The sequence below is a fragment of the Heptranchias perlo genome, chromosome 11 (genome assembly GCF_035084215.1).
Source record: "Heptranchias perlo isolate sHepPer1 chromosome 11, sHepPer1.hap1, whole genome shotgun sequence".
NCBI lineage: Eukaryota > Metazoa > Chordata > Chondrichthyes > Hexanchiformes > Hexanchidae > Heptranchias > Heptranchias perlo.
The window spans coordinates 20,433,858-20,457,714 of NC_090335.1; the positions used below are offsets into that span (position 1 = coordinate 20,433,858).

Genomic DNA, 23,857 nt, shown 5'->3' on the forward strand with positions numbered 1-23,857 from the left:
ATAGCGTTCGGTGCCAATATCGATTTTGCAACGAATTCCGGTCTACAAGTTACATGTAGAAGTAAATGACTTAAAGAATGAATATATTGAAAGCAACTTTAATATACGTAGACAGTGAACATACAGCACTTTAAACAACTACAAATACAACAAGCTTAAAAGTTGCAAATATGAACTGCTCCTTTAGACTGCAACTATTTGCTAAATAAAATTGAAAGGGCATAGCAACGAAAGTGATACATATACAGTAATCATTCTGAGTACAGATTAGTTCCTCGTATTAAAAGTTTCCGTTTTTACAGAATCTAACTCAGATATTTGCATGGATTATACATTCCAGTCATAAAATGTCACCACAAAACCACTAATTAGGGATGAAGAATAGGTTTTGATTGTACGTGGCCATTAAAAGAGACTTTTACTGTTGGTAGCATTTCAGATTATTTCTTTATACTGTACTAGCACTACAGTATGTTTTACTACTTTCACATGAAGGAAAGCTAGTCTGATACAAAGAAAACAAGAAGCATGTAGAAATAATATGAAGATGAGTTTCACAGCTCAGCTGCTAAATGCACCACATGGTATACAAACCGCCAAGGTTTCCAGTTTGATTCATTGTATATATTGGTGAATCTGGTTTGGGGTTGTGATGGTGCGTTACAATTAGCCTGGTGATTGGGTGAAGGAAGAAATAGTCACTCCCTATCTAGGAACCTCTACTAGAATTGGGTATGCATGCGCAACTCAGATGGGGCAAGATTAGGGTTGACTGTGATAGTTTGTACTGACATTCGCCATCCAGGCACGCACACAGACACACACGAAGAATGGCTACTCGAGAAGGGGACAATGCAACTTTATGCATTGGTGCAGAAAGAGTCACCATCTTCAGGTGAGGAGGCGTAAAGAGTAAATTTGGAAAAGGGGAGTAAACAAAAAGACTTTAAAAAGGCATTTTTTAATTTTCAGAAGAACTGCTTCCCAGAATAGAAAACAGACAGAAAACACCTACCAACCGCAATACTCTAATAAGGACGTAAAACTGAAACCTGTGCTCATCCCAAAGGGTAAACTGTATCAAATCAGATTAGTACATCATACAGTAACAATGACTATTTATACACAAAGTAATGAATACGCTGTCACTTGACCAAAAAAGTAACCTTGGAATACCTTTCTACCAGTGAATACACGAAGGTTCGCAATATGCATTTGTTCATATCATTCCACCAAATACCCGAAGGTTGAATATTAGTAGCTACTGAAAATTTTAAAGTCACCAAACAAAAAAGAAATCATACAGAGAGACAGGGAGGAGGGAGCTCAAAGCAGTAGAGAATCCGAGTTCAGATAGATTTATTAAGAATTGCTCAAACTTCATGCTTGTGGTTTGGAAGGTCATCTGAATCCCTTAGTTGTTCCTTGTCCCAGATTTCTCCCCAAGGTGCTTACTCTTACTGGTGTATGGTTGTTGGGCACCAACAGCCCCCTGGTACCCTGTCCAAGTGTTCATTCTTCATGTGCGAGTATCAGCAGGTTTTTCTACCTTGGAACGCATCCCACCTCAGCCCAGTCCTGATCTCATCCACAAACCTTCTAAGCAAGAACTCTTGAACAGCAATCAGGAACAGGAACCCTGAATAATTTTTACCGTTCCTAGCTAATGGGCACAGAGGCCGATTTTAGCCCTCAAATTGGTGTCCTGGCTGAGATCAGCTAAGTCATCACAGATAAAGAATCAAATCTGGGATCTCTTGGTCTGAATGGCTTAAACCACTATCCCATTGCAGGAACTCCTTCAGCTGTTCTGAAACTTCCTTTCCCCATCAATTATTCTGTATATTGTACACAACGAAGTGTTTTTTTTGGTGCAATATAAAGTTTCCCCAAGAAGGACAAGAAATATAATTGATATGACATTTCAGGACTGTTTCATCTACTTAGTTTCATCTTATACGCAAGTCAACCTGGTGTTCTTGCCAATAATGCACTCAAAATAAAAGTCTTTACTCTCTGTTGACTCTACTTACGGCTCCTTTTTGGATTTCACAACGCAGGCTGCGTATCATGGAATTTACATTGGAGACACAAGCCTTCCAGTCCTTGCCTTCCTCACTCAAATCATACGTGGGGAAAAGTGAACAAAGGAACTCTAGGGAAATAGAGGGATTCAATTAAAAAAAAAGCAAATCATTAAATTTGTCATAAACTTTCAATTAATATTTTCCCCGCAGCAGAAGCATGCACAACTCATACATTTTTTGTTTTACAGTCTGTGATAATATAATTTAACTAGTTTATAATTCATTAGACTAAACATTATTTTTAAAATAGCTTACAATGAATCAGGAACATTAACAGTGCCCACTTAAAACATTTACAGTGATCCAGCACCAGCGGTCTTTAATTGGGAAAGGTGATACACCGATCATTTTTTGCAGGAATTAAAAGGTCCCATTTTTTAAAAATTAACTGTGAGACTATAGAATTATCAAGAAAGTTATCAGGAAAAAAATGAGACAAGTGCTGGTATTTAATATGTTAATTGAATACTAGAACCTCACCATTTTAAGACACAAATTAAAAAGCAAGTGAAAATCTGCCAATTCCAGTCCTTCCACAACTGTTAAATACCAATGCAGTCCTAAACAGAAACTGAGTGCTGCATCTTATAGAACAAGGCAGTGGCTTAATATAATTATGAACTGTAGGAGTGTAAGATAGAAAACCAAAGTGTCTTAGAGACCACTTAAATATTATTTGTCACCCAGAGAAAGGCTCACCTCGTAAAGCAGTGATCCTATTAGGATCCAACGCTTTGATTCCCCTAGCTTTGTCACCTTGCATGTTACTATACATTAGCGTATCCTTTGGGAACATCATCCGAATGAGGTAACGTGCTACGTACTTTGGCTTGGTTTTCTGTCGCGCCTTCATTAAAAAGGCTGCAGGCACCTTTATATTTCGTCTTGGGTCACCCAGATATTCTGAAAATCCAACAGTGACAAATCATTAAACATAAAATAGCAAAATATTTATTAAAAGCTAAAAATTAAAGTCTTCATTTATTAGACTAATGGGGGGCCCAGTGAAAGAACAGGTGTATTTTGTTGCAAATTAAAAGGATAGCATTACCTCCCACTTTACAATGAAAAAAAAACCCACACCACTGATTTTTTTTTTTTAAGAAAGCCAATTTTCTGACCTCCAGAGATCTGCTGGGTCAGGTCTTCCTTCCTTCCTGCTATGCCACTATGTACCAACAGCGAGCAGCCTTGTGCATCCCAGAACAGCCTCACTGAAAACAACAGGAGCTACGACTTCAGACCATTCTGAGAGCTAATTCAGAGCTGGCCATCCCCGGAAACCACACTACTCTGCCAGTAAGATGGTCTCTCAGGATCAGGCAGACCGAAGGAATGTTTTGGTGCCTCCACAAGTGCTGTTACAGGATTACCTTTAATATATTCCTGTAGTATAACTAGGGCATGAGCAAGATTGTCAGTTAGTGCCAATTTAGAGGTATTTTTGTGCTGTGGGACCACGAGGAACTGCCAAACTCATTCCCCACAGGACCCTTACAGCCAACAGACAGGAGACGATTTTGTCCCAACAGCCTAGGCTGGATGTGAAACCGAAGTCTAGAAGGAAATGGCCAGTGTTTAATCCAGTTACATCTCGCTATTCATCCATCACAAAATTTTCAAAAACAACGAGGCTTATTTTAGGTTTTGTTGAGGTATCAGAAATTTACATTTACGCCACATTTAGTCGTGATAATGCAAACACAGTTTAGGCCATTAAACCAAGAGCAAAAAAAAACATTTTACGTACTGTTCTAGTAGCTCACAGTCTGTAGGTTTGGGAGGGGTAGATCTAGGAGAAGTGGGGCGGCATTAATTGTGCCATCAACTGGATTGTATTTTCTACAGGAGGTGCCATCACTTTGTGCTGAGGCAACCCTAGGTTTGGTGCTATGGTCACTACGCAAATGCAAGTTCTTTCTTTGCACTGACTCACCACTTAGGAAATAAATTAAAATACACTCACAATGCCAGGATCACAATGAGAGATCCTCTTTCTTAAAAACATTCTAAAATTAATTTTGTTAGTGTATGAAATACCGAGGATTGGGAATTGCCCAGTGCTCCTCGGCTATCCCTCAATCACAGTCAGTTTATATAATTAATAAAATATAATGTCAAGTTCTGCAGGATAAAGTCATAAAGTTTTCATTGCATCACAAAAATTGACTAACTAGTACTTAAGTGAATGAATGCAAGGCACAAAATAAATTATTTGTAAGAAGTTTTCCTTCTGGAAGCTACCTGAAAATGTTAATGGCCAGCCAACATACTTGAAATAGTACTAAATTTAAAACCCCATGATATAAATTTAAATTAAAAAAAGCATGGACTGGTGCTGCCCGCAGTGAAGTCTGTAAACACTATTACAGCCACTTAAACGGTGATTATTTGGTGGTGGGGGGGGGGGGGGAAAAGAGGGGTGTCACAACACTAGATGGATTTTAGCCAAAGGAGTACTGAATTAATTTTTGCAATAAATGTAACAATCTACATAGAAATTCATAATAGACATGGATGCAATGACAGGCAGTTCAGAGCTGGGCTACACTGTTTACAGTTCAACTGAAAGGAAAATTCACCTTGTTTGTATATTAAACATAACTGTCACACTCCTGGTTTAAACATCTTTCATTTAAAGTTTCACTCCTGCGTACGGTACTCAATTGGGAATTACTTTTGCAGCGACACTACACAATTCTATCCAGAGTATCAGAATTACAATCACAGCATTAATAAATACTTGCAGGTACATATTTTTAAGTGGTTGGGAATATTTTTTATTGGACTATGGAATTCTGATGGATTTGGCATGGAAATCATATTAAACGTTATCAAATAAGTAATTTGTATCCACTTATAGCTTCCCATAGCCAATTATAATATAGCAAGATCATATTTTATTGCACAAATCAACAAGGTCTTCTCTAGAAGCAGGGAATTTAAATGAGGCGGCATCAAAATAACAGCCTCTTATTTCTAAACTCATTTTTTTTAAAATGCCTACCATCTATAAAATTAAACATTGATATCTTAAACTTGAAGAAATCCTTGTGTATATGGCTTAAGCAGTTATGTAATCTGGAGTTATTTCAATAATCTTGATTATATTTCATGATTGTGCATATTATGTGGACATTTGTAGAAAAGTTTGAGCTGAATGTTCAGCATACCGTACAGTGTGAAATTATGTGTGGATATTTAACAACTTGTTAGCGTGCAGATTTAAAACCTAATATGAAATTCCTACACACTAATTGGATCCATCTTTAAAGAATGTACTTTAAAAGATGGTTAAAAAATTGAACTGACTTAGATTCTGTATGCAAGCAACTTTGACAATTGATTTTACAAATTTAAAGTAATTATGCAAGTTTTAAAAAAAATTGCTTTCTGGGAACATTCAAAATCCTAAATATGTACTCTAACCCCAAGGTTTAAAATCCAATTAATTATGAATTTATACAATCAATCAGTCTTAAAAGAGTGACACAGTAAACAGTACAATGTGGCTCATGTACTAAACATTTAATTGAACTCATTCAAATGAAAACACACTTACTGGGACATGACTATTACCCACCAAAACTCATACTGGCTGCACTTGATGATGAAGGAGCTTCCGGTTTAGAAAAGTTGGTTTGCTGCTCGGCATCATTAGTAGTGTTTACGTTAACCAATGCTTCTCTTTCTCTGGAAGTACATCCATCTTGATACAGCCTTCCAGTGGGTCTCACTGCATCATTGGTACCTGAAGACATAGGCACCCTACTGTCTTGCTCAATAACCATTTTCCCTTGGGCAAAGTCAGAAATCCCAATAGCAGTAGAAGAACACTGCATTGTGGGTTCTTGTAAAGACTGGACAGATTGAATTGTGGGTAGAGGTGGGCTTGTTCCTCTTGTACAGCTATACATGGTCTGCGGCTGAGGGGAGGCGAGGACAGGTTTGCTTGGAATGGAAACTTTCACTGGCTCTTTCTCTACTCGTATCCTGAGTGGGGAAGAACGAGACCCTTGATCAGGTGGTGGCATCCGGATCCTCACTTCCCTTTCCACTGGCTTTTGTATTTTCATTTTGGTGAGCGGCATCTGGTGGGCATTTCCATAGGACACGGTCATAAGTCTCTGCAAATCAGAATTAGAATTAACAAATAAGGGTAGAGTTAAGGAACGGGAAAGGCACTAGACCCTCAGAATGGAGGCACTGTCACCTTCCCCCTATCCTGCCTCCACCCAAATTAAACTTCTTGTACCAAAAATGCTAGCCACCGGTGTTGAAAACTATTTGTATAGTTTTGCAATAGATACTGCATCATAGGCACATAGGGGGAAAAACTGGATAAGGTCTGTTTTTGGGTATAGGTAGCGTGATGTCCCATTACCCCGCGCCCAATGACCCCTGCGCAGGCAGGGCACAAGTTTCGGCCGGGCCAAGGACTCACTTGCAATCAGCATTCCATTCCGGGCCTTGCATGTGGAATAAATGCAATTTGCACTTTCCACCACCGGGGGGGGGGGGGGGGGGGTGGTGGTCAATCTCAAAGGGAGGATGTTTCTTAGAAATCTCTTAAAAAGGTAGCTGGTACCTGTTATTTGCTGAAAATAACAGTCTACTGTCTGCACGGAGTTCAGACATCGCACACATAAAACACAGATGCTGGTCCCATCCCTATGTTAAAACAGCTAATAAAGGTTGCATACTACTAAATTCTCCAATCCGAACGCCAGACCTCACCAATCTGAGTTGGTACAAGGCCTGCGAGAGTGCATGCACCAAGGTTCTCTGCTGATGCACCAAGGTCTCTAGTGCAAGAGGTGGACAGAAGGAGGGAAATCCTATATCCAGAGTGGGGTGGGGGGGGCAAGAAGCCCTCCAGACATATATCCAAAAGGCAATCGGAGGCAGTGGGGGACGAAGTCAATGCCAGGCGCACAATCATGAACATGGATGCATTGCAGGAAGAAGTTCAATGCTTTGACATGAGTGGTCAAGGTGAGTGAGGTCAACTGTCAAGTGGCGTCTCCTACCAAATGCACTTCGCACTACACCGCCTGTCACCCACATACTAACAAACTCACTCTTTCCATCAGTACTCAACTCTTCCAACCAGATGCTTCCTCTTACCTTTACATATTATCACTGTTCCAAGCCGCCCACACACACACTAGCAGCTATTCAACCATGACAGGCACGTCACCCAGACGCACGTCCCGCTTTCTTGCGGGAGAAGATGATGCATATCAAGAGGCAGCAAGTGGCAGTAGCATTTAGCCCCTCGAGCCTGTTCCACGTGACCAAACTCCATATCCCCACCTTACCCCCATATCCCTTAATACCCCTGGCTCACAGAAATCTATCAATCTCAGATTTATCATTCACAATTGAGGTAGCATCAACTGCCATCTGCAGAAGAGTGTTCCAAATGTCTCCCACCCTTTGCGTGTAGAAACATTTCCTAACTTACCTCCTGCACGTCCTGGCTCTAAATGTCAAGCTATGACCCCTAGTCCTAGTATTCAAGTCTAGGAGACCTCCAAAAACAGCTACAAATGTCTGGGCAGCCAGAAGCAATAATCCAGCCACTAGCCTTAAAATCCTGCTTGGTCCCTTTAAATAGCACTGGTGAGGGATCCTCCAGGCACTCTAATACACGTTCAGATGGTCGGGGTTAAGACTGTGCGTCAATTTGAGTGTTAAGTCCCAAAATGGTGTCTATCACTTTAAATCAGCGTTGCACACTGATTTAAGCCATTTTCTCCCTACTTTAAATGATTCCAGCGTTCGTTATCTGCGCCTGTGCTAACTCCTATACCAAGATGGCGTCCGGCGCACATCACGCTGGAAACGTGCATGCGCATCTAAGACGCCATCTTGGATGTCAGGGCACAACTAGGCCCAATTTACCACCCATAATGTTTCATTCCCTTTAATATGATTGTTAGGAGAACAAGGAAAGAGAATTGATTCCTTCTCATCAACTGTTTCAGGTCACTTGATAAATGCAGTATTCTAGTTTTGTACACTGGGCCTGACCTCAGGAGCAGTGTAATATCACTCTTATAGAGGACCACTTTCAACTGCTGCTAGATGGATCGCATAATCAGATCAAACTGCACACCATTCAAATTCATCTGAAGGAAAGACCCCAATTAACTAAAACACAAAAAGCCACACAAAAATAGCAAGCTTAAATTCTTGAAAAATAATTAAAATTTTTTTTTAAAAATCCATTCACAAGCCAAATCCAAATCCACTATTTTGTGGTCCTGACCAGCCATGATACGTTTGCGACTTTGTTATTTGTGTGCTATCCAGTCAGGGCCCCTCAATTAAACATCATGGGGGTAATTTTACCCCCAAAGAACAGGTGGGTTGGGCGCAGATGGGTAGTCAAAATTGTAGATCTTAGCAGTGGGACCCCAACCTTGCTCCAATGCTCCCACTTTCAGGTTTAACCCAGGTGCGTTTGGATGCACGTCGCATCCGAAACCCGGAAGTCCTGTCCCAACTTAAAGCCAGTGGGCAGATTGTTAAAGGGGCAATGTACATCATTGAAATAGTTGAGGTACCTAATTTATTTGTTGATTCTAATTCAACCTCACCTGCATGGGTTTCCCATGGCTTCTGAATCTCGTCAGGTGAAAAGATCTCTCTTTCTTCCCCCCTTATCCCTCCCTCTCCGATTCCCAGCTCCTTTCCATCCTGGCTGGCTGTCACACGGGAAACCCGGAAACAAAAATAATTACCTTCAGTTGAGTTGCGATCGCAGATTCCAACGCACTCAACTCACTTCCAGGTTTCCCACACGAATATCTATCCACCCACTTAGTTCCCAGTTCAAAATCATGCCCCATGTTACACTGAATTCAAGCATTTTCCTCTCTGTCTCCTCACCTCTGTTACAAGAATCGCTGCTCTTTCAAACTCATGACAAGGGATAAAAGGTCCTGTCAAAGCACTCAGCAAGTCCTCATACTTACTTTAAACCTTTATCTCAGCTCAGTCATTTAGAAAGGGGCGGGGAGCCAGCAGGGCACCTCATTTCAGTTGGCTGTATAATCATTGACTGCTAGAATTGTATGAACATCTTTGGCTGCATTTTCCTTATCCCATGACTCTAGCCTAGTTTCCTGGATAGGGAGCCATTATTTATTCATGACAAGCTGCCATCAGGATTTCCGCCAGCTAGTGGAAGACAGTCAACAATGAAGGCGGTGATACAGCCGGACTGCCGATGCAGAGGGCCGAAGACACTTTAAAAGGGGCCACTGGACCCCAAAGACTGGTCGATTTTGTTCACTGATGGCGGTGGCCGAGACCAGGGCCTTCAACGGTTAAGGCATGACGGTGAGTTGGAGGGAGAGGAGGGTGCCACACAGCCTTTTCCCTTCATTTGGGGCCAACCCTTGGGCCATGGTTTACCTGGAGGTTCCGGGGAGCAGTGCAATTGGGATGGACGAGAGGGAAATGGGCTAGGAATAAGGCGGCTACCCACCCCCCCGGTATTTTCACATGCCACGTGAAAAAGAGAGCGACGGTCCTGGCAGGGGGGAAATTGAGGTCGGGGATGATGAAACAGTGGTTGGCCTCACTGCCATAGTTCACCACTTTTTCAAATACAGCCCTTTAAATCAAATATAAAACTACACATCAAATGTTAATGAATTATGTTTTTGTAGTTGATCTCCCGCAGCACTGTCCATGAGGTCTCAAGCTCGCTTGGACCCCACTCTGCTCTTCAAAGCACTCAGGAAGAGAGGCCACCTGTCGTAGAAGTGGAGCTGAATCACTTGATGGACTTGTTGGGTGAGGAGACAAAGGGCTTGGACTTGTTGCTGGGAAGGAGAGACTGAACAGGAGACCGGACTGGGAGGATGGGGTGGAATTCCTGTCCTTCTGCAGCTTGTGCCAGACAGCAGGAGCCAATCTGAGTGTTGTACTCAAAAGTTTTAAATTAAAAACAAAAATAGGGAGAGTGAATAATATCGATTGTGCGGATTAACATCACACACTAAGAAACATGTACTTATATTCAGGTTTAAATCAAAAGGACTTGAATTAAGTTGTGTGAAGATTCAAATCTATTTCCCACACTAGCTGACCCACAAAACATTTGATGTTTTCAGTAATGGACTAGGTCTAATGTGAATGCACCACACTTTATTCTTGTTGCCTGGATTACAGCAATACTCACCGGTTTAAAAAGCATAGGTTTCATTCTCCCCTGATGCATCTCTGTAACCCTACGATGCAGGACATCAAATTTCTTATCTAGCCTCTGGATAGCTGCGTACATTACCTGACAGAAAACGGAAGTAAAAAAAGATAGCTAAAAGTACTTGATGGCTTTTTTTTTTTGAAAGATGCATAAAGCAAAGGTTGAATTAGCAGCAGTACAGATATCACTTACATCAAGTGTACAAAGCTACAAATCTACACAAACCAAACTAGAGGACATACATCAAAGTGCATTTAGGGACAACCTGCATTGTTAATTACAGAAGATTAAAGTAACAGGGAGAGATTTTTTTGCTGGTGGTAACTGGCAGTGTTACAAGATGTGGTGACTTAAGTTCAATGTCCTGTAGTATAAAACTCAATACTAACAAATATTTTAACTGCCCTAGTTATTGCGCAGTTTGGGACACCCCAATATAAGAAGGATGTAAAGGTAATGGAAAAGGTACAGTGTAGATTCATTAGGTGTTACCAGAGATGAGGGGTAACAGATATAAGGAGAGAGACTTGAGAAGTTAGGGCTATTTTCACTAGTGGTGAAATGGTTAAGGGATGACCTGAGACATGTTCAAGATTAGAAAGGGTCATGAACGGGTAAAAAGTGATAGGCTATTTCCGCTGATCAGAGAGACAATAATGAGAAAAAGAATTTTTAAAAGTTTAGGAAAAAAAAAATTCTTACACAGAGGGTGGTTAGAATGTGGAATTCTCTGCTTTGTGGCACAGACCAAATTCTTTTAAAGGGAATTAGATACACATGTGAAAAAGAAAAATATTAACGGGTATGTGGAGGATGCAGGAGAATAGGAACAGACTAGATGGCTCATGTGGAGAAAATCTCCAGTGCAGACATGTTGGTGAAAAGATCTGTTCTGTGCTGTAACCCTGTATGATTCCATGATTTTGAGTGCCAAAGGCAGGGAGCTGTTAAGGTGCAGGGAGAGAGGAAGGTCAGTCTTGACATATCACTCAATTTCCTCTTTTTGTTGGTAGCATGAGTGCTATTGGGTCTTATTCCCACCATGGTAGAGACTTCCTGAGACACGAGATCCATATCTCTGATCCAGCTGGAAGTTGCATGACATTAGTTGGGGACGGGCTGTCTGTAGTGAGTTAGACACTGGCCTTTCATCGTTCGAAGGTGGGTTCAAATCCAGCCCAGGCTGAAGAGATGAAAGCCTACTCTATCTGCTGGCTGTAACGGTCCTGTGTGAAATGAATTTGGACAGGCACAATCCAGTTCCTAGTAGGGTCCTAAATTGGTATTGATGGGCAATCTCACCAAGAGAGACAACAAAATGGCTGGTGAGGGAAATTGGGCCTGTGGCACATTGTTCTGGCAGTACAGAGGGACGCAATCCAAAAGACATAATTATTACATAGAATTAACAGCACAAAAACAGGCCATGCGGCCCAACTGGTCTGTGCCGGTAGGTTTTAACTTGCACACTTTCTAGAGCGATTGTGGGATTTAATTTCCGCGGGGTGTTTTCTGCAGATCTTCTGCCGCAATTCTGATGGACAATCGTAAGACCCCCCCCCCCCCCGCAGAAAACCAACCACCGTGTGTTTTAGTAAATTTCAAATCTTTTAGATTCACTTTTCTCCTTTGAGTTAGGGATAGGAGGAAGATCAAATTTGCTAGAATATTTAAAAGGGGACTGCACGGCCAGTTTAGATTGTCACAGAGCTATCCGTTACCTGGCAGTAATTAAGAACCTCCACTAGAGTCCTCTGCTGATCTGTAACATAAGAACCTTCTGACATATCACTGGCCTGTGTGGAAAGAAGATGGATTGGTTCACTGTAATTATACAAACTGTAAATGTTCTGAGCTATGCTGTCCTGAGTGCATTTAATTCTCAGAGCTTGTACACCAAGCACTATATAAATTCTTTATTTCTCTCTTTCTATCAATTTTCCAGATTTCCCAAGATGTTAAATAGCATTTTCCATTGTTCCACCAATGTACTTTGGTACAGGACAGCAAGACTTGGGGATTGTGCCCATCACTCACCACACAGAAGTTCCAGATCTCAACTGTGTTATAAGGGAGATGAAAAGTAGAGGCTAGGAATCTACCCAAACAGAGGGGAGCTTCAATTTATTTATGCGTCAACATTAACTGTTTATGTCTGCTTTGGCTGCCGGCCCAAGAGCAGTATTACCAAAGTCCTGGAACCAGCTGACCAGTTTGCCCTGTTGGACAGGTTACACGGCATAATAAAAAAGGTGATGAGAAATACAATATTTGGCAGCTTGTACTAAACCCTAAAATTGCAATTTGGCAGACATGCAAACACATCAGTCATGTTGGGGACTACTGCATTTGCTACAAGGACAAGGTGGTAATTCGATTAAATGTTCTTCAGTTTACTCATTAGAATTTTCAAGTTCCTGAACACAATCTTTCAAAGGAATAAAAAAAATGAAGACAGAAAACTTCAAAGGGCATGTTTCAGTCAAAATGTGTGTCTTCCAGGCAACTTCAGAATGTGATCTTCTGTTGAACCACAAAATTGTTTAATGCTACAGTCACTCTTTAAAGCAATTAAAAAAAGATTCAGATAGCCTGTGGCACAGCAGGTTGATGCACAAAAGTGTTATATTTAAGTGGGACACATGTTCCTAAAGATGATTCCCCACAGGACGAGTTTCCAATTTGACCTGGGCAGGGGGAGAAAGGGAAGTAAGTCACAGCAAACTGCTACTGCGCACCTCCAAGTGGCTGGTTACAAGCCAACGAATACCCCACTCGCTGCTCTCAGACCAGGGCAGAATATGCAACACTGACACTTTTCAAAAAGGGTGATCACATTTTCGAGCTAAAATAAAATAGTTGGATCTGTCAAAAACATTTTTTAAATTCTATGATTAAAGATCAATAGTATGACATTAATTTTTTTTATTGTGCATGTTACTAGGACATTTTTTAAAAAAAACATTTGAACGTATTGTGAACATCCAATAAGTGAGATAAAGAAAACATTTAACAAGGTGTGACAAAAGCACAGTGACTGTAAAATTAGGGATTACTCACACATTCATAGTCAGCACTGTAATCATAAACAAATTCACCATTTTCTTCATAGTCTGCATAATCTCCAGTGTCTCTGGTTCTCATCTGAGGCTGTGGATAATTTACACACACAAACTACTTAGCAGTAGGGATAGATGAACCGGTTAAAATTTTAACTTCTTGTACCATTTGCAGCAGACAAGCCAAAAGGTTGCTCTTTACAGCATTAAAGTGATAGTAGCATACATATTAACATAAAATATAGCACACTTAATAAGAATTACAACATAAAGATTATACTAATCTCTGGCCAGTAAAAAGTGACCATAATTACTTTGAGTTATTATGATTAATGTGCTTTTGTGCAGTGTACAGAGCTCTTTGAAGTGCCTTGATATTAAATGTTTGAATCAGGATTTGTTAGCAAAAACCTATAGAGCTTTGAATTCTCCAAGTTAATGCCATCATTAATAAGCTCTTTTTTTCTTTCTTCTAATTACAGTATTCTGCTTTTGCACTTTGAATAGCCATTGAAAGGAAGTGATTGGTATTTGAATACGAGTCTCCTTCACTTGGGGAAAAAGACCTTCCTTGATTGCGGAATGATTAACAGTGGTGTCCTTTCTGTTCCTCCAGGAGGGGTGCCTTACCTAGGGGTCTCTCTCGGAAGTAGGGAAAATTTCACCTGCTTTACATTACAGAACCACTTCAAGGAGCTGGTGCACAGTTGTTGGAAAGTTGTGATTTGAAAATCCTTTGACAGCTGGAAAATGTCTGTATAGGTCAGCACTGCTGGATTGCACAGGAAGACCAAGCATATGGCCTATCAGAAAAAAAACTCTTCTGCCTCCTGGGGCAATGTTTAAAATTGTGACCAAAGCACCGTCTGCTCCAAAGGCACTGGTAAAACCACGTGGCTAGGTGGATCCTGGTACCTCCAGAGGCAGCACTACCACTTCATTTACTTCAGAGCAGGGCTGTCAACAGCAATAGTGCAGTGAGGCAAAAGGGCGTAAATGTATCATACAAGTTTGCAGGTTGGAATATTGTCTTTGGCAGGATACAACCCCGTTATCATACACAACACTAAAAGCTAGAAATTACTGTTGACGATAATAGCAGACAAATACGTAACATGTCTGTAGGACATTCCTGTATCCACTACTGCAAGTGAGGCATTAACCCTTTTATTTTAAATTAATTAATGCCTCCTTTCAAAAAGTGAGGAGAGAAACGCCATTCAAACACGTTAAGCATTGATCCAGTATCAAACATTTATCTGGTATTATCTGCAACAATAATTTCCAGCCTTATAGCTGCTATAGGATCATAGGAATTACTAGATGAAAAAAGACCAAGGCCCATCTAGTTCGCCTTCCACCATCCTTGTAGCTGCATGATACAACAATAAAGGAACAGGAGAAAGATGATTGCCATTTTAAATGTTGTGCTACAAATGTCTGCTGACATGAAAGAACATCCTATTAGGGTTAGTTGCACGCCACAACAAACTTTGGAGCAAGAACATGTATTAGATTCCCTTCTGTGGCCATATGTCAACAGCTGAGGTGTGGATTCACAGTGCAGCGCTCTGCACTTGCATGAATTAACAACAAGTGGGATGATAGTACAGACATCCCGTGTAAGAGAGGCCCTCAGGAAGATAATCCCATTCAGAGTGTAAGAGGAGCATGCTGAAATGCCAGTTTGGTCAAAAATTAGCCAGTATAAGCAAAATATGAACCAAATGCTCAGACACCTATAAGGCTCTTCAAATTTAAACTAAAAAACAGCAAAGTAGAAATTCAGCGCTAATTTTTTTGAATTGTCCGATAATTTGAATTAAGCAACTTTGACTTGAGTAGGCTACATTTCTTTTTAAAAAAGCTGTTTCAAGCATTTCTTTCCTCACGCTTGGTAGCAATACATACTGCATTATGGATTGTGATTTTCCTTCTTTTTGGCCTGTAAGTGTAACTGTATTCTCCACCGCTGCGTCTAGTCTCGTGCGACGTGGTACCAGAAGAAACATCGTTTCTGTTCGGCGGACACTCTTGTGGCAGGTTTGTTGTTGACTCATTGGTATTCATGCTGGAAGCACCGGATGGGCCTTCTGCTCCTGATTTCTGTACTGAAAATTAGTGGATGGGGATGAAAGTAAAACAGTCAGAAAAGCAAAAGAAACCCCTAAAAGTACAACTTTTTTAAAAATGAGACAGATTAAAAGTCAATAATCTCCACACCAATTCTAAATGTCAACACAAATAGAAAAGGCAGACAGAACGTTGAGATGCACGGCCATAACACTGGAGTGCAAGTCCACAGAGGTTACCTGAGGCTTTGCAATGCACTGGTCAGACCACAGCTGGAGTAGTGTGTCCAATCTTGGTCATCATACATCAAAAGGCTGTTGGAGGGGGGTGCAGGAAAGAGCAGCGAGAATGATTCCAGGTGTAAAGGGGATAAGCTGTGAGGGAAGTTTAGAGCAGTCAAATCCCTACAGTCTGGAGAGAAGGTTAAAGAGGGAACCTCATTCAAGTACATAAACACCTTGCATTTATATAGCATCTTTAACGTAATAAAACATCCCAAGACATTTCATAGGATTGTTATCAGAGATATTAAGACAGGTGACCAAAGAGGTAGGTTTTAACAAGTGACTTAAAAGGAGGCGAGAGAGACAGAAACGTTTAGGGAGGAAATTTGAAAGCTTAGGGCCTAGTCAGCTGAAGGCACGGCCACCAATGGTGGAACAATGAAAATTGGGGATGCGCCAGAGGCCAGAATTGGAGGAGCGCAGAGATCTTGGAGGGTCGTAATGCTGGAGGAGGTTAGAGATAGGGAGGGGGCGAGATCATGGAGGGATTTGAAAACAAGGATGGGAATTTTAAAATTGCGGCATTGCTAGACCAGAAGCCAATGTAGGTCAGTGAGCACAGGGATGATGGGTGAATGGAACTTGGAGCGAGTTAGTACAGCAGAGTTTTCGATGAGCTCAAAGGGACCTACATGCATTGGAGAGGGTGCAGTAAAGAGCAGTGAGAATGATTCCATATGTAAAAAGGGGATAAGCTGTGAGGGAAGATTAGTGGAGCCAAATCTCTACAGTCTAGGGAGAACCTCATTCAAGTATATAAAAGTATTGAATGGTATACATAAGGTGAACTCAGAATATTACTTCAAGGTAAGACAAGCCAGCAGGACCAGAGGAAATTAATCTAAAATGAGTGAAAAGTAAATTTAAAACAAATTGAATAAAAACATTTTTTCTGTTATAAGAGAAATGATTGGAACCATCAGATAAAGTAATGAAATCAAAAGGCACAGGGTGTTCAAAATGTTAGATGTGAATCTCGGTTAATTAGAGTAATAGAAAGATGAGCTTCAAAAAAGGTCAAGTAGCTCTTCTTAGGCTCTTATAAATAAGGCACTGTCAAAGAATTTATCTTTCTTGCAACTGAAGGGAACAAATGTTTAGGATTAAAACCATGGTTGTAAACCAACATTTTTATTTACCATAAACAACTGCAGCTAGATATCTTTTTTGGTTATTCACTTGTGCTTGATCTTCAGTAGCAAGGGATGATGAACCACTCTGAATGTCCACCATTTCGGCTCCATCAAATATCACAGCTTCAGCATCATCTTCTACTTTAACCCTAAGGTATGAATCTGCAGCAAAATAAAAACATGAATCTTACACTACCGATAAAAACAGAACAGTGCACGTGACAATTATTTTATAAACTTTACATTTTGGTTTCTATACACACAGAATGCTTTCACAATACAGTACTGGAATTCAAAAACAAAATGCACAAGATTCTTACCACTGTGTCTGTAATAAGCAGGTATATAATTTGTGTACTTCAGACTGTCAAGTTTTGTACAATCCCTCTCCTATCCAATTTAGAATGGTTTTAATCATTATATACAGAAAGTTCCCACTGGATTCCGACTAACTCCAGTAGGAGTTTGCCAAACAACCTGAAACTCTACTGGGATCCAAATTTATGTAGGAATTCCCAGTAGCCTTAATTGGGGGGGGGGGGGCAGGCAGAGCCTCCATCTGTCCCAAACAAAGCCACTGATGTCGAGGGGCAGGGCTGAGGGTAGAGTCTCATATGGGGGGGTGGGGGGGGGATCCCCCTCCCTCAACCGGACCCAGAGCATGGTTGGAAACCAGTACACCCAGTAAGATGAGTCACATCAGCCTCCTGTAGGGTGGAAGTGAGGCCCACTGGTTGGAGGGGGCTTGGGTTCAGGCCAAGTTCGCAGCTGGACTCCCAAAGATAGCAGAGCAACTTTTACATTTTTTGATAGAAAGGCCACAATCTACTCAGGCACACCCTTCCCAGGCCAGGCTCCTCCCCTGGCACCGTGAAATAAATGAAAGTAAAGTTTCTTTTGATTTTCAGTTGTTGGTAGTAAATTGGATTGTAAAGAACCCCATGTAGAGTGGATTGGTGATATCCCATTCAAAATTTACCCAGGTAGAACAGTGCCAATTGGAAAATCTTGGTTCATGAATGCTGTGTCACCATGTCACAGGAGTACAGTTTGTTAACATTCTGGTGGTAGATTCTTTGTTAGAATTATCTTTTCTCTTTATAGATGCTGTGTATTTTGAACATTTTCTGTTTTTATTTCAGATTGCCAGAATGTGCTTTTTTTTCCCATTTTAGCCCCCGTATAGGTTACTCACTTACAGGTTTTTTTCTTATCAGTTAACTCAGGCATAGTTCAAGAGTTTACACGTTACTGTGTTTTCTTGTTTGGATATAAAATACAAATTGTTACAGTCGAGTAGTCACTGCTTCTAATAATGGCTTCCCTGTTCTGGTGCTATCAGGCCTTCTGCATCACTGGTTGAGCATAGAAGGGGTGGACTTTACAAACAGCAAGTCCTAACACGCTCTATGAAGGCCAGTTTTGTTGTCATTCATAATTTTAAAAATTCCTTGTGGGTCATGTGTCTTCCAGTTTCAGAACGTAGAGTTGTTCATCAGACTCGGAAAGCAGGCCTTAGGCTATAGACTGGGATGGTAGTGCAGTGTCTGCTTGGTGAGTGACATTAGCACATTATGGGGAGTTGTCATCTACGACGTGATTGAGCCTCTTCATTTAGCTGACAGAGTGCTAACTGTGGGAAACCCATTAACTCAAGCCCTAGGCTTCTTAGAGGGGGTCAGGCCTCCCATCAAAAAAAAGCACATTGCTGGATGCACAGCTGTGACAATCAAGTGTAACAGACACCTGCTCTGGGCACAAAACTTTTATAGATGTAATACTGATGTTCCCATAGCATTGCTAGAGGACAAATTTTTTTTTAAATGCTCTCTGGTCCTCTCACAATTCTTTATGTGCTCCCTCCTTTCTGTGTTTCCCCACTCTTTTTCTTTCTCTGTCTTGTCACACACCTTTCTCAGTGGTTTTTGTATCCCTTTTCTACTTGGATCTTTGTGGGAATCACACACGAGGTACAACTGATCCACTGCTGCCAGTTCTTTGCCATTGCCAGTTAAAATGAGCCCTCGTAGTTCCACAGGAGCAGGTTCGAAGGTGCAACTCCAGAATACACCATTCTCATGCCCGTATACAGGATACATGCGCTCATGCACGCACAAGTTCAGTAATTTTATTTTAAAACACGTCTCTTACGTTATCTTATTTTTAGCTTTGTACACTGACCTTAAGTGAAGAATGACAATGGCATGAAATCATCATGAAGAACTTATTGGAATATTCTGATCAATTCTGTGGTGTTTTGCTAGTTTGCGACTGGTAACTTTGATTAAAAACTGGTGATTTAATCATTTGGTTTTACTCATTCCTCAACTAGACTTTTGATTTGTTTACTCTCAGCCGTTGGATATTTGATTGCTACTTAACAGGCAAGTGATTATGTCACCCAATCATTTTGCCCTACAGTCGTTCAATGCTTTGGGGCCACACTTTCAGATGTGATGCTACAGATGCACACTGAGACACAAGAATTTTAATTAAATAAATAGCTTAGACTTAGTGAGAAACCAAGATGCTGAAATTATTTTCATTGGTTAGTTTTGTTCCTGATATTGCATTGGTAGCTTTTTGGTATTAGCTGCTTGTTCATTTGGTACCTTTCTTTTATTGTTTAATGGTTGTTCAGTGTTATATTTTGGGTGTCACAGACATGTTCTAGATGCAAGACTTTTATTTTCACAGAGAGCTAAATGAACTGTTTACATAGTAGATCTTTTTAAAAAAGACGACCGTTAGCATCATCTATTTTCATAGATCGATCCTTCCCATCATTTCCATTATTAATTCCCTCTCTCTCTAGAAACACATCCAATTGTCTCTTGAACCTAGGTATATGTTCTGCTTCTATGATCAATGTTATTCCACAAAGCTATTATTCTACAGTTGAAAATGTTTGACCTGGATTCCTTTGTTACTCCCAATTCCCTAATTTTTAAACCCGTGTCTCCTGGTATTTGAATCCTTCAACAGAATGAACAGTTCAATTTTACCACTTCCCTTCATAATCTTCAAAAAGAAACAAGCTCAGATTCATCTTATTCATCATTTAAAATTCCTTACTGTGGACTGGCAGTCATCTTCTGCTCAGGGTGACTTCTGCAAAATTATGTAAATTTAATACTAGAGTGTTAGGCAATAAAAAAAAAGCATCAAAAATCACTCAATTTGAACATTTTGACAGGAGTTGCAACATAGATACATTGACGGATGCTGTTACAAACTCCACTGTTGAAGCACAGTCCGTAAATTACTTTAGAAGGGAAGTAGATTGTGGTTTGAAAAATTAGGAATATTAAAGGGTACGTGAAGTGACCAGGAGAAAGGGATTAGACTAGGTGGCACATGTGGGGAAAAAACATTGGCATTGACTTGACAGGCCAAATGACCTGTTCCTGCGCTGTAACATCTTATTTATCTAACTTATAATGCCTGGGTTGACACTGCCCACGCTAGTTTTCGTGGTAGAGACTTGCGTTCCAGCTTAGACTGGGCTGAATTCAAATGAGGCGCCAGAGATGAAGGGTCAGTATTGGCTTAACCCATTGTATCAGCTGTGCCCCTGCAACACAAATCATAGAGTCATAGAGTTATACAGCACGGATAGAGGCCCTTCGGCCCATCGTGTCCGCGCCGGCCATCAGCCCTGTCTACTCTAATCCCATATTCCAGCATTGGGTCCGTAGCCTTGTATGCTATGGCATTTCAAGTGCTCATCCAAATGCTTCTTGAATGTTGTGAGGGTTCCTGCCTCCACAACCCTTTCAGACAGTGAGTTCCAGACTCCAACCACCCTCTGGGTGAAAAAGTTCTTTCTCAAATCCCCTCTAAACCTCCCGCCTTTTACCTTGAATCTATGTCCCCTTGTTATAGAACCCTCAACGAAGGGAAAAAGCTCCTTAGTATCCATCCTATCTGTGCCCCTCATAATTTTGTACACCTCAATCATGTCCCCCCTCAGCCTCCTTTGCTCCAAGGAAAACAAACCCAATCTTCCCAGTCTCTCTTCATAGCTGAAGCACTCCAGCCCTGGTAACATCCTGGTGAATCTCCTCTGCACCCTCTCCAAAGCGATCACATCCTTCCTGTAGTGTGGCGACCAGAACTGCACACAGTACTCCAGCTGTGGCCTAACCAGTGTTTTATACAGCTCCATCATAACCTCCTTGCTCTTATATTCTATGCCTCGGCTAATAAAGGCAAGTATCCCATATGCCTTCTTTACCACCTTATCTACCTGTTCCGCCGCCTTCAGGGATCTGTGAACTTGCACACCAAGATCCCTCTGACCCTCTGTCTTGCCTAGGGTCCTCCCATTCATTGTGTATTCCCTTGCCTTGTTAGTCCCTCCAAAGTGCATCACCTCGCACTTTTCCGGGTTAAATTCCATTTGCCACTGTTCCGCCCATCTGACCAACCCATCTATATCGTCCTGCAGACTGAGGCTATCCTCCTCGCTATTTACCACCCTACCAATCTTTGTATCATAAGCGAACTTACTGATCATACCTTTTACATTCATATCCAAGTCATTAATGTAGACCACAAACAGCAAGGGACCCAGCACCGATCCCTGTGGTACCCCACTGGCCACAGGCTTCCAGTCACAAAAACAACCTTCGACCATCACCCTCTGCCTTCTGCCACTAAGCCAGTTTTGTATCCAAAATGCCAAGGCACCCTGGATTCCATGGGCTCGTACCTTCTTGACCAGTCTCCTGTGGGGGACTTTATCGAAGGCCTTACTGAAATCCATGTATACCACATCCACTGCGTTACCCTCATCCACACGCCTAGTCACCCCCTCAAAAAATTCAATCAAATTAGTCAGACATGATCTTCCCTTGACAAAGCCATGTTGACTATCCCTGATTAATCCTTGCTTCTCCAAGTGGAGACTAATTTTGTCCTTCAGAATTTTTTCCAATAATTTTCCTACCACTGATGTTAGGCTCACTGGCCTGTAGTTCCCCGGTTTTTCCCTACTCCCCTTCTTGAATAATGGTATTACATTAGCGGTTCTCCAGTCCTCTGGCACATCCCCTGTGGCCAGAGAGGTTCTGAATATATGTGTCAGAGCCCCCGCAATTTCCTCCTTTGCCTCACACAGTAGCCTGGGATACATTTCGTCCGGGCCTGGGGATTTATCCATTTTTAGGCCTGCTAAAACCGCCAATACCTCCTCCCGCTCGATGTTAATATGTTCGAGTATATCACAGTCACCCTGCCGTATTTCTATGTCTACATCGTCCTTCTCCATAGTGAAAACAGATGCAAAAAATTCATTTAGAACCCCTCCTACATCTGCCGGCTCCACACACAGATTGCCATTTTTGTCCCTAATGGGCCCTATTTTTTCCCTAGTCATCCTCTTACCCTTAATATACTTATAAAACATCTTAGGATTTTCCTTTATTTTACTCGCCAGTGTTATTTCATGGCCCCTCCTTGATCTCCTAATTTCTTTTTTAAGTATCCCCCTGCACTTTTTGTACTCCTCTAGGGCTTCCTCCGTCTTTAGCCTTTTGTATCTGCCAAAAGCCCTCCTTTTTTTCCTAATCCATTCTCGTATATCCCCTGACATCCAAGGTTCCCTGGAGTTCTTGGAACCACCCTTGACCTTTACGGGAACATGTTGCCATTGTATGGTCTCAATCTCCCTTCTGAAAGACTCCCATTGCTCCGATGTGGATTTTCCTACAAGCAGCTGATCCCAGTCCATTTTGGCCAGATCCTGCCTTATCCTATTAAAATCGGCCTTCTCCCAATTTAGAACCTCTATTTCCGGCCCCTCCCTGTCCTTTTCCATGACCACCCCAAATCTCACCGAATTATGGTCACTGTCACCAAAGTGCTCACCTACTAGCACTTCTTCCACTTGGCCGGCCACATTCCCTAGAATTAGGTCCAGTACCGCCCCCTCTCTTGTAGGACTTTCTACATGCTGGCTCAAAAAGCTCTCCTGGATGCACGTTAAGAATTTTGTACCCTCTAAGCCTTTTACACTGAGTATCCCAGTTAATATTGGGGAAGTTGAAATCCCCCACTATTATTACCCTATTATTTGCACAGTTTTCTGAGATTTGCCTACATATCTGTTCCTCTATCTCCCCCTGACTGTTTGTGGCCCTATAGTACACTCCCATCAAAGTGCTTGCCCCCTTTTTGTTTTTAAGCTCCACCCATATGGCCTCATTAGAGGAACCTGCTAATATATCATCCCTCCTTATGGCAGTAATTGATTCTTTAATTAATATTGCAACCCCCCCTCCTCTTATACCTCCCCCTCTGTCTCGCCTGAAGATTCTGTACCCCGGAATATTGAGCTGCCAGTCTTGTCCCTCCCTCAACCATGTCTCTGTGACAGCAACAATATCATACTCCCATGTGTTTATCAACACCTTCAGTTCATCCACCTTATTCGCAAGACTCCTTGCATTAAAATAGATGCCATCCAGCCTTGCCCTCACATATTTGCCCTGTCTTCCAAGCTGACTTGTTTTTTTCTCTATATTTGGCTGCACATCACCCCCTATTGTAGCTCCACTCTGTATCCCATCCCCCTGCCAAGTTAGTTTAAACCCCCCCCAACAGTGCTAGCAAACCTCCCCGCAAGGATATTTGTCCCGCTCTGGTTCAGGTGCAACCCGTCCGACTTGTACAAGTCCCACCTTCCCCAGAAGCAGGCCCAGTGATCCAGGAAACTGAAACCCTCCCTCCTGCACCAACTCTTTAGCCATGCATTCATCTGTTCTATCCACCTATTTCTATACTCACTAGCCCGTGGCACTGGGAGTAATCCAGAGATTACAACCTTTGAGGTCCTGCTCTTTAATCTGCTACCTAGCTCCCTAAATTCTTGATGCAGGACCTCATCTCCCTTCCTACCTATGTTGTTGGTCCCAATGTGTACCACGACCTCTGCCTGCTCACCCTCCCCCTTGAGAATGCCCTGTAGCCGCTCAGTGACATCCATGACCCTGGCACC

General features: G+C 41.7%; 1 protein-coding gene across 4 annotated transcripts in view; it reads right to left on the bottom strand.

Annotated features, from left to right (window-relative positions):
- The window catches only part of LOC137327155 (uncharacterized), a 55,673-nt gene that overhangs the window by 23,183 nt on the left and 8,633 nt on the right, over positions 1-23,857 (bottom strand). For 3 of the 4 annotated variants that reach the window (XM_067992669.1, XM_067992668.1, XM_067992670.1), the window contains 8 exons: positions 16,864-17,019; positions 15,279-15,478; positions 13,369-13,458; positions 12,030-12,104; positions 10,285-10,389; positions 5,671-6,214; positions 2,787-2,990; positions 2,034-2,155 (listed from right to left, as the gene is read on the bottom strand). In XM_067992669.1, coding sequence (XP_067848770.1) covers positions 2,034-2,155; positions 2,787-2,990; positions 5,671-6,214; positions 10,285-10,389; positions 12,030-12,104; positions 13,369-13,458; positions 15,279-15,478; positions 16,864-17,019 — 1,496 coding nt within the window. Of the gene's footprint in view, positions 1-2,033; positions 2,156-2,786; positions 2,991-5,670; positions 6,215-10,284; positions 10,390-12,029; positions 12,105-13,368; positions 13,459-15,278; positions 15,479-16,863; positions 17,020-23,857 lie in introns of those variants that run through there. The other variant, XM_067992671.1, reaches the window with a different exon arrangement.